This window comes from Cupressus sempervirens, chromosome 1 (assembly GCF_028749045.1).
Source record: "Cupressus sempervirens isolate cs-2001-9-10 chromosome 1, ASM2874904v1, whole genome shotgun sequence".
In the NCBI taxonomy this organism is placed as follows: Eukaryota; Viridiplantae; Streptophyta; class Pinopsida; order Cupressales; family Cupressaceae; genus Cupressus; species Cupressus sempervirens.
This window is the reverse complement of record NC_143118.1, coordinates 860,065,524-860,077,066: the sequence shown is the minus strand read 5'-3', so window position 1 is coordinate 860,077,066 and position 11,543 is coordinate 860,065,524. Positions and strand designations below refer to the sequence as shown.

Here is an 11,543-nt window from a genome sequence, read left to right as displayed (position 1 = left end):
TGAAGGATTTTTGGGTACCATCTCCACTACAGTTTCTCCCTCTAACCAAGGGTTTCTACGAGACCAAATCATTGTGTCAAATGTGTTGATGGATGTGTATGCATTTACTATTATAGCTACATGTTTTGTTTATTGTTGTTCAAAAAACGTTGTTATGATTATGCATGCAAACTAATATTAGTAATCAAGAGGTTAAGAAATTATTAAGGGTTAAAAGTTTGAGAAGGTATCGATTGACACTCCACCCCACCCCTCCCCAACCCCCTCCTCAACACCTTGCCTTTTCAACAAGATTTCCAACATCTTCCTCATCGCACAATCTTTTAAAGGGTCATAACATGCTAATCATAAATTAGTCAAAGTGGGGAATGTATTAGCAAAATAACAATTCTTTGAAATAATGCAACAAGTTGCATTATTTCAAAGAGAGCTAAAAGGTAAACATCTAAAATTGTCCCCATGGAACTAACAAAAATTTACTATTAATTAAATAAATATTATTATTTATTTAATTAATTCATCAACTTCTTCTTGATGGAGGAGCATCCTAGGTGTAAGGAAAATCGAGCATTACCTAAAAATATTTTTTATTTGTCTTTCAATAAGGGTTATCCGAGTGCAAAGTTGTTATTTCTAGAGGCTTGCTATTTTTTGTAAGTTAGTAGTTCAAGCTCATAATGTTCTAATTTCTTCCTTGGTGGTTCATTTTAGATATATTAGTATCTCAATAAAGTTTCATTGCAATATCGAGTCTATTTTTGAAGTTATTGAAAACTTTCAATATTGGCAATAGGGTATCAAAACTTTGAACAAAGTATTGACGGTTATAAAGGCTTCAAAAATGGGTCAAACATCAACTGACTAGAGCATGCGTGAATCATGCGTTGTAGAGAAGTTCATGGAATTTCTATAATATGATCATAATAGTCAAGCAAAATAATTGGTGATGAGTTATGGTCTTCAGAAGTTATGCCATCTAAAATGGATGAAAATGAAATTCTTTCAAATTTTCTTTTGAGTTATGATAGTTGTTCAAGCCTACACTGATGTAATAAAATATAAATAATCATAATATTTTGGGGTTGGTCATCCTTAGAGTCTAGGGTTAATATTTCTAGAACCTTCTTGGGCAGTGCAAAATTGCCTATATAAAGAAAGCTCATAGCGTTGTCTAGGATAGTTCTGAGGATGTTTATAGTGGCTCTAACTTATAGAGTATTGTAAGGAAAATGCCCATGTGACTGTGTATTTTTTATTTTTGAAATTTGTAATTTCATAATTTTGGAGATAGTAAGAAGCAAATTTTTTGTTCTTGCAAATTATTGTTATTTCTCTATTTCTATTGTATGTTTGTGTTAATAAGGGGAGTGCCCTTCCTCACTTCTATTATTATTTAAATAATTCATTAACATTTCCCTTGTAAAAATTAAAATTAATGATTATTTGTATAAATAAGCCTTTGCCTTAGCTTTCTTCCTCTATTTATTAAATAAATACTTTTATTTATTTTATAAATTTATAAAATCCTTTTCTTTTCATATCAGCCAATTACTTTTAATCACATGGATCAACTCCTAGATTTTTATTCTTTGAGGTCACGTGTCATTTGTCTCTTCATTTGATCTTTCTATTCTTGCCTATATCTAGGTTCAATGCAACTTAGAAACTCAACACATCTCTACCACCAATTAATCCTAGCCACTCACTTTTTTGTTGCCTCTTAATTATATTCACTCATTTCTAAACCCTACCTAACTTTGCATCTATGCAATCTCCTATCACCTTCTTATCTCAACCATTAGCTTTCATGAGGTTTCTATAAAGACATTTTAGCCTCATTGTTACATTAAACATGCAAAATAATGGAATCACATCTAGTGACTTCATAATTATGTTATTCTATCTTGCTATCAACATAATAATCTTGTATCTTGCTATTATCATTATATCAACGTCATACTTTCACTTGCATGATCATTTTCCACGTCAATCAACCATCTCAATTCACCATAGCCTCTTGTGCTTTGTGCTACAAAATTGGGTCATTCACATTCCATTTGTACAAGATCTTGGTTGATGGGAGGACAAGAGAATCACATGTTTCATGAAGGCATTTGGATTTGATTTGATGTTTGTCTAAGATGTTTACTATGATTTCATGAAGTAGTGTTCTCTTGAATTAGTCTTGAATGCTTGTGATTTCCTTTTTTTATGGTTGGGCTTTGCATAAAAGTTTTTAGGTGTCGCCAATATGGTAAGAGATGTGAGAAACAAGAGATAATCGAGTGATAATATTTTTATGCTTTTTAAAGGTGCTATATCGACATTGAATTTATTATGAGAAATAGATGAACTCATCTAGATATGGATTAAACCTAGATGATTGGACATAGCAATTGTGCGAACGAAGACACTTTAGGAAATAAAGGACAACCCCTATTCACAAGTTATCCATATGCCCTTGATGAATTTTGAATAGTCATGTATTAAGACGAATCAACATGTTATTAAGGAACAATCCACAAGCAACAAACAAGTGAACACACCCCATCATTGTCTCTTTTGTTAAAGACATCATGGAGATAAGATCTCTAATTAGAGACATCAAAGAAATTTAAAATGTCACTAAATATTAAAAAACAAAAATAAATCAAAGATATCAAACAAATAGCCATCATGTTTTCATGAGTCTTGTCACACTTGATGTGATCAATCCCATTGGTACTTTTAAGTACCATAGTTGACAAGTTAAATCAAAGTGATATTTTTTTATTGCAATTGATATGTTGTTTATACTTGCAAAAGACTAACATCGTCAAAAACATGTTGATAAAGAAGAGTATTATGGGAGAGAACCCAATACTTGAGCACCCTAACTTCGCAATTATCAAAATCATACATGGAAATTTCAAATCACTCCAAAAAATTTATAGCAACTTACTTGGCAAGTCATCAACTTATAACTAAGGTTTCAAGTCCACATCATCAATTATGATGCCACATCAACATGTTTTTTGCCAAGATGTTCAAAATAGTCCAATAAAAAGTGAGACAAATGGTCATGCAAAAAGGACACCCATACTTGCATAGCTGATGTGGCATCCCATCATTGGCTATGTTAATAGCTAAAGGTACATTTCATTCAATTATGGGTAGTCATCATTGTTCGCCAACTTTGAAGTCACAAAACTATTGGTATAATGTTGTAAAAAATATTAAACATTTAAGTCAATAAGTATAGATATTAAATCAATAGTTATGGTTATCAAATCACAACCACTAGAACGCATTCAACGAGCCCTTTCCCCTAATACTCTCCAAAAAGTCCAAAAGTAAAAGCAATTGGCTAACCATTTCTAATATGAAACTAGAGCAGCTCCATTTATGATGAGTTATGATAGGTTTTTTTTCCTAATGAAAGAGTGGGAGAGATAGAAGTGTGGATGATAATACTCCCTTGTCCTTTGCATAGTAGTATAGACACTTCTAGCTTTTATAGATTGAATGACCCACCACAACTTTTTAAACTCAACCCACGATACACCTGACTTCTCCAAATTTCTTTTGCTTCCAAGAACAAACTATAACAATTCCTTTGAAGTGTAAAGCTAAACTTAAGAAACCTCAAAGTCCATTTTGATGTTTCCTAATTCATGAAAATGAAATTTATCAAATCCTCTTGATGACCATGCCTTGATAGACATGTATGCAAAATTTTGAGGCATGCAAAAGGCACACAAACTAGAGGCTATGTTTTCAAATGTTGCAACAAAACAACCATCTGTATGACATTTTCTTTTATCTATGCATAATCTTGGACTTTGTGTGACTTTATAATTTTTAATCAACGGAGTGGCTAAGATGTGGTTGTCTGTGTGCTAAAAATTGCACTCAAATCTTCCCTCTCTTCAAAGTTCTAGTGTAAAACGGTGCAAGACCTGTTTGCAACCTTTATGTACTGTAGCAAAAAATGAGGAAAATAAAACAAGCATTCTACTAAGAAGGTATGCTAAAAATATTTATAAAACAAAAAAATCATAAATATTATTTGTAACTAGAATATACATATGTAAATTTGTGACATCAGTTTTTATAAAAGTTAAAGAAATAAGTATTGCACTTTCTTGCCAAAGCTTACAATCTCCTGTGCTCAAACCCACAAGGGTTATATTTGTACTCGTAACTTTTGCCATCATAATGCTAACAAATAATTTATTTAAAGTTGCATAATAATGATAAAACTAATGAAAGCATTCCACTTAAGTGAAGCTAAGGGAGATCTAAAAATTACATTAAGAGCAACGGATAACAAATAAAGCACAACCATGAGAAGGTATTTCCATGGATATTTTGTCACTTATCACTCCAAGATGTCTATCATTCCAAACATCTTGATACGTGCATTTCTTCTCAGATGTTGAAAACAAATGATAGTTCTTGTTCTTGTCGTCGACGTCACCTCTCGTGAGTATTTCTACCACATCTTTCACTTTCACAGAGATTATCGATGTTACATCTCTCAAGTTGAACAGGGCCATGTACAGCTCACCTGCGTGTGCAACATATCAAATGCAAGCACTATATAATTTATGTATGGCCAAAACATGATACAAAATAAAGCTAGCATTCAAAGGTGTTGTAAAAATCTGTCCTATCAAATGAACATTAAAGATCATGCCACCACTATAATGGGAAGTTGCATAGAGCTGTGGTAAGAAACCTGTCTTGGAGCCATTTGCTATCCAAATACGAGCCTTGTTGTTTGGTCCAATCTTAGATCTTGAATCTAAGAATACTTGAATTTTTGTTGGGTTTAAATTCAGATGTTGTTCAACATGCAAAATATGATAGATCTGTCATGTAAAATAAACTTGTATAATTATATTTCTGCCAAGGCCGTTTGTGTTGAAATATCATTGTAGATCAATTTTGTGGTAAATTTTAGTACTACAAGGAATTCAGGTCTCTGGTTAGCATACCTCCTTATTATTGGTGCTATATGCATTGATATACAGTAACATAGGGTTTGTGATGATCTTCAATGTTTGACCATTAATATTCCTCAAGTCCCCTCCAAACATAAGTGGAGATTTTGCCATAGCCCACAATGTCATCTACGAAAATGAAGAATACGCTATTGATAATATACATGTAACCAATCTTTCTTCCTCTAGATTAATGAATTTTGTCATTCCTTGTCACCATGGATACAATATCAAACTAACCTGAGTTTTTTGCTCGTCAAGAGTAAGATTACTAGTCCTATGTGGACCTTCATTTGACCCTGCAAGTAGAACATGAATTATATTAATCAAACTATGAAAGCTAACATCATGTTCCATAAGCTCTACTTCATCTTGTTACTCCAACAAAGGAAAAAAGGATGGCTTGCTTTAAATTAGATGAACATTCACCAACAGATGATAACCGTCCAAATGGTAGCATGTCTAAATCTGGCCATGATTTCCCGAATAAGCCTTGAGCTCCTATCAGACCATGTCTAGCAAACTTCCTGTATATTAACAATTCATTGAAACATATGATTCAAGCATTTGGCCTGAAACACTATACATTTGTCCTCATAGAAGTAATGCACTCTATCCTTAACTAGTTAGGACATAAGAAGGCAAACCGTAAATGCTGAGAGCTTTTTCATCACCTTGATATATTAAAGTGTGCCTCGACATCGTTCCATGAATCCCAATCATCCCCTGTTATTCGATACATATTGACCAGTGTACTTATTTTCTTTGCCATACGAAGTGTAACATGTGTTCCTGGCGAGAGCGAATATACTATAGGTCGCTCAAAGTCTCTTAAGATCTGAACAGTGAAAACACAGGTAATATATTACTTCAACAATATTCGTGGTAGCATTTCATAGAAAGCAATCATAAGGAAATGAGAAAAAAAAAAAAACTAGAATTATAAAGATCCAGATTTCCCTGCAAAACATACTTCGTAACTATGGTCTTTTTGGAGAGACAAGATTTTCCATGAAAGAAAAGGGAATGAGGAGAAAGAGGGAATGATAGTTGCATATTTGTAGATTGTCATTTGGTAGATTGTCATTTGGCCCATTTTAATTCTTTTTATAAATTTGAGATGTAGCATTATTAAATTACTCCTCAAGGATAGACTTGGATACCTCTGATACGGTAGATATCTCATTTACATTCAAATCATCTCCAAATACACAATCATGCTTCACTGCAACATGTTCACAATGAAAATGCAGCAATAGGATGTTAACATTAGATTATTATGATAAGATGAAATAAACGATATAAACTTCTGTAAAAGAAGATTATGATGGATGGGCATGGAGTTTAGACTGTCAAACAGATTGGAATGTTTGCCAGAAAATCAGAACAAATAACACCAACTAGGCCACCACAGCAATGCAATTAAAATGAATATGTGAGCAAGCAATTTCCTTTTTAATGCTAATAGGAAATGTACAATTTGACAGTAAAATAAACAATTTTAAAGTTACAAATGGAATTTCCCTTTTGCTGATAATAGAAACTGCACATATTAACACTAAAATGGATAGAAATGTTACTGATCTTTGATGTTTTGCAGCTTATGAAGTCACTTCAAACTTCAAACCCCTAATTTGAAGTTTATACTATAACGTTAGGGGAAAGAAGTATGATCACAATAAACAATCAAGCATTATTTTTCAAGTGCGAAAATCGCACCAAAATCAACTCCCCAATCTGCATATTGCCGGTACAATGATCTCAGGAAAGCCTTACTAGCTGCCAGATTGGGATCAACACTCATGAAACCTGCATCCATCCACTTGCAAGCTTCATTTTTTAGACCAATATCACTAGCTCTCCAACTCCTACCTCTCTCTTGATATGGAAGGCCCTGCATGGAGGGTCAATGCATAAAATGATTGAAAATCAGTTTGTTTTAGAGGGGAAAACTACTAGTCAACCAAATAACTTACATTTGATCCCATGATTGGCGTATTGGCATTAACTGCTTGCGTACTAATGCCACGCATGACATGAATTCCAAACTTTAGACCCATTTTGTGAACACGATCTGAAATGCTTGAGAATCCTTTTCCTCCCTTTGAAGATGGCCATCTCCCGGGGTCAGGAACAGGCCTCCCCCATTCATCTATCACATCGAATCCTAGAGAATTCGTATATGCTCCAGGAACAGATCTTCTGTACCATAAATAGTCCACCACAACATACTGCAATAACCTTGTAGTCAGCCCTCTTCTCTAGATACAATCATGATTAAGTACAGAACTTAATTAGAAAAATAAGATACATATGGCTGATGTGATAGTTTTGTTCACCTCATATCCGTGAGGTAAAAGCTTATCGGCAACAACTTTTGCATTTTCTAGAAATTGTTCCTCAGTGATGGTCCAGGAGAATGAATCATAGGAATTCCATCCTCTGGGTGGGGTGCCTGCTCGAAGTTGTTTTGCTGCTCCACACCCTCCTCTGCATAAAGTTACTTGTATGGTCTAATCAATTTTGGTACTTAAAATAACTGGATTCCAATTTTGTGTTAATTAAGAATTTCTATGGAATTCTAGGCATCTGTTTTCATTGCAAGATAGCCTATCTATAGATTGAATATCTTGTTTTGCTATTTCTCGACTTTTTAGGGGCCCTAATAATATGTACTCAGTAAAGAGAAAACATGTAGAGATGAATCCAGTTCCTTAGTGAACACCTGGACGCGTGGCACATCTGTAGCTCTAGTTTGCACTTATTTAAATTTTAAAAAGCTCTTAACAGAAGATATAGTACTTACATAAAAGAGTGTAGGAAGATTGCTCCAAGTATATATGTTAAGATATTGATCCATGTTGCTTTGATCATTTTGTAGAAGTCACCTTCAAAACCCAAAAAAGGAAAAATGTAAACAGAACCAAGCCCTCTAGACATTTTCAACAAACCTATAATAGAATTTCATTTGAAATTCACTGGACATTACTAAAAACATTCCAAGAAACTGTTAATACATTAGGATACCCCAAAATATTTTAAGCTTAATAACGTCATGTCAAGTTCTTAATATTTCCAACAATTAAGCCTAATATTTCACAGATAAAGATCGACCTTACTGATGGTAGAGGAAAACAACTAAGAAAATAATCTTTAAATGATATATTGTGACAAAAAATTTATTTTTTAAAATTTAAACTTTTATTGTGATCTCTCTAACATTTTTGTTCTTTGAAGTTTAAACTTGAGACTTCCAAAAGAATATCACATTGGGAAAGTAAGCGCGGCTTTAAATGTAGCTAAACCTGAAAGTTGGGCTACAATAGACACTCATAGAATGGAGGCAAGACAGCATACTGCTGTAGACACTCTTAAGAAAGCTAAGGCGTTGTTCAGTATTTGGCATAAAAATCTTATCAGAGCCCTGCTCACTATATAGTTAACAAATCTTAGAGACTGTAGAGGGCTGGAACTATCATGTCTTAAAACTACTAGAAGGGACAAATTCGATACTTTAAAATAGAACAAGTTCAGTGTTTGTTGTTTTTTTCCCTGAAATTGGGCGGTGGTCTTATTGTTGTGGTTGTTGCTGTTGATCTACAGCCCCAGTGCTATTTACTCTTTGTAGCTGTCTTTTTGGTGTGTTTGTTAGGTTTCAATAGCGTATCCATTGTGACAAAGATTGGGGCTCTTTAAGAATTCCTCTTTATAAGGAAAATTTTGAAATAGAATATGGATTCATGATGATGTGACCCTTTTGGTCATCCCACTTAGCAAGTGTTGTATTCCATTATGTTGTAGAAACAACAACAGGGGTTAACTCACATCAATATCAGCAATTGAGGCTTCCAAACATGTTGAAGTTAGATCTGTTCAGGATTCTTAGAGACTGAAAGTGTGTTGTTAAAAGCTTTAAAACGTGTTCATTGCCAACATTTATGCCAAGATTTTAAGAAACAGATATTATCTCTAATAATAAGATTAACACAAGAACACAGGAAAAAAACTTCTTACAAGAAATGTTATGCCTTCATGAAATAAATCGAGTGAGTAGATCCATAATGCCCCTCCAATTAAATCTTCCATCAAAGAAAGCTACCAAATGATAAATTGGCATGTATGTGATTCATTTACTGATGTCGGTATGAAGGACAATTTTTTAAAGTGATGTGAACATTCAACCTAGATAAGTAGGCAATTTAAGCCTCAAATTTTGGTTGGAAGCCAAATATTTATTTTTGTCAAAGGGGTTGTGCTACAATCTCATGGCACCAGTTCCTCTGGCTTTGGATGCAAGCCCTCTATTTGAGGAATTGGAATGCACTCTTCCTGTACTAGTAACATTGTGTTCGGTTTTGATATCTTGCCTTACATAGATCTCACTTGTGATTTTTCAATGTTAACTTTGTCACATTCATAAATTGCAATCTATTTACTTCTGTGGCATATACCTTCAACGAGATTTCATTCCATGTCAGTAGTCCTGACCAACAAACTTCATGTCCGGCAAGAGCCAAACAGCTGATACGAAATGAGGCAGAAATCTTAGAATCTGATCATAATCACTAACCCAAAACTGAGTATCCAATTTGCATATAGTTGTTAACTACCAAGGATTTAAGTATCTCGACAGGTCACATTAGAGCCCATATGACTAAGGTCCTATCTATTTTAATGGATCTCACACCTCCAAAAAAAAAACTCCAGGTTCTGAAAAGAAAAGCTTACAGTTCTGATGGAGGAAAGGCAAGGACATTAACATACACTATAACGATTGTTAAAACCCCACAAAAACATTGCATATCTACTTGAAATCTTGTGATCTAATATACCCAAAAGCATAAGATGGCGTTAAAAAAAGTCCCTTAATACTTACTTGGAAAGAGGATCTCTCTTTATCTATATGGGTCTGTAAGATATTAATACATTTCAGCTCCTCAGTAGTCTTCTTCTGCAATATTTTTCATTAGTGATTGGTTAGATCGACTTCTCCCATTGATACTGACACTTGGGTATTTTGGGCTTATGCTTCTAGTTTACTGTATGTTTATATTTCTACAAGATGATAAATAGGGATTCCATTAACGAACCTCAGCTCTGTAAAATCGAACTTAATCATTAACCTTCTTTAACAAGCCTGGGTGTAGTAGATGGAGTGAGTTAATCATGTGTACGTTTATTAACTTGGACATGTACATCATGAAAACTGGGGGAAGATGGATTTAGAGTTAGTTTGAGTAAGAATCACTTCTACTTTACCTAATTGCAAGCGGTGATGATAAAAGATTCATATGATCAGATTCAGAAGTCTATCATATATTAATCATATAGACTCTATACGAGCTAATCATATAGACTCTATACGAGCTGAGCTCAGTTGGGAGTTTTTCGAGAAGATTAAAAGAAAGCATGAGATCATATTTTTTTTGTTGGGGTCCCATGTTTTCAGCGGAGACATCCTTTTTATGAGAAGCCCCGTCCTAACCCTGAATCTCATATTATTAAAGAATGATATCTCTTATACTGCTAATGTAATCATTTGTATTTGGGAGATAAGCGGGGATGTGGAATCCTCGAGAATTCCATCAGAGAATTGAAAGATGTTTGTTCAAGGGCTGAATACGACCAGCTTCAAAATAAAATAAAATAAATTATTTTAAAACCTAAATTTTGAGAGAGGGAAAATGTTCAAAAGGTTAAAAAAAAGTAAAACAGTATGGAAGTGATGTGGGCTATTGTTATCAGGCTTTTATCTTTATCGATATTTGGAACTATTTGAATTGGTTATGAGTCAAACTTTCAATCAATTAAATTTTATTATTATTATTTATTTATAATTTTTAATAAATTTATAATTAAAAATGCAAATTTTTCTTTTAATATTCTTATATTAATATGTAAAGTTGATACCATATTTGGAATTATTTGAATTGGTTATTAGTCATGTTGTCAATCAGTTATCAAGCAATATCGATATTTGGAACTATTTGAATTAGTTATCAGTCAAACTTTCAATCACTTAAAATTTATTATTATTTATTTATTTATAATTTTTGCTCAATTTATAATTAAAAATGTGATTTATTTTTTAATATTCGTATATTAATATGTAAAGTTGTGTGCCCTAGTATTTATCATATCCAAATTTTAAAATTTTCAATCAAAATATGCAAGAGGACATTGTTAGAGCAAATAATTAATTATTTATTCTATTTACTTAAGCTTATTTAGGTTAATGCATTTATTTAATATTTAGTAATTAATAATTGTAGTGATGAGTTGTTGACAACATGGGAGTTTGTTCCCTTCTAGCATGTTCCACCTTTTTGTGGAAGAGTGCTTAGTTGTCAACCTTATCTTCTACCTCTTTCGGGCTTGTTCTACAAGCTTCCTTGAGGCCTTTATAAGCGATCTCTCTCTCATTGTAAATTCATCCATTCACATAGCAATTTCATTTTCCTATTATGAAATATTTTTTCTTGCATTGTTTGCTTCAAGCTCTTGCTCCTTCTATTTCTCTTCAGCAAGTTATTTGCATGCAGGTGATCTTGGCGAACT

The 11,543-nt window shown here is 33.2% G+C and overlaps 1 protein-coding gene across 4 annotated transcripts; it reads right to left on the bottom strand.

The window, feature by feature from the left end:
* Nucleotides 1-4,087: 4,087 nt before the first annotated feature.
* Nucleotides 4,088-10,575, bottom strand: LOC149580563 (alpha-galactosidase-like). 4 transcript variants are annotated; one of them, XM_089791851.1, is made up of 13 exons: nt 10,076-10,575; nt 9,862-9,936; nt 7,792-7,873; nt 7,325-7,475; nt 6,962-7,216; nt 6,705-6,879; nt 6,149-6,210; nt 5,660-5,823; nt 5,415-5,512; nt 5,226-5,284; nt 4,980-5,114; nt 4,721-4,853; nt 4,088-4,549 (listed from the first exon to the last, which is right to left on the bottom strand). In XM_089791851.1, the coding sequence occupies exons 3-13, from the start codon at nt 7,857-7,859 to the stop codon at nt 4,293-4,295; spliced, it is 1,557 nt and encodes a 518-aa protein (XP_089647977.1). In that variant the 5' UTR covers nt 7,860-7,873; nt 9,862-9,936; nt 10,076-10,575; the 3' UTR covers nt 4,088-4,292. The 4 variants fall into 4 exon arrangements, with proteins under 4 accessions (XP_089647977.1, XP_089647985.1, XP_089647970.1 ...); XM_089791859.1 differs by having other exon boundaries at nt 10,245-10,263; XM_089791844.1 differs by having other exon boundaries at nt 9,862-10,086.
* Nucleotides 10,576-11,543: the final 968 nt, after the last annotated feature.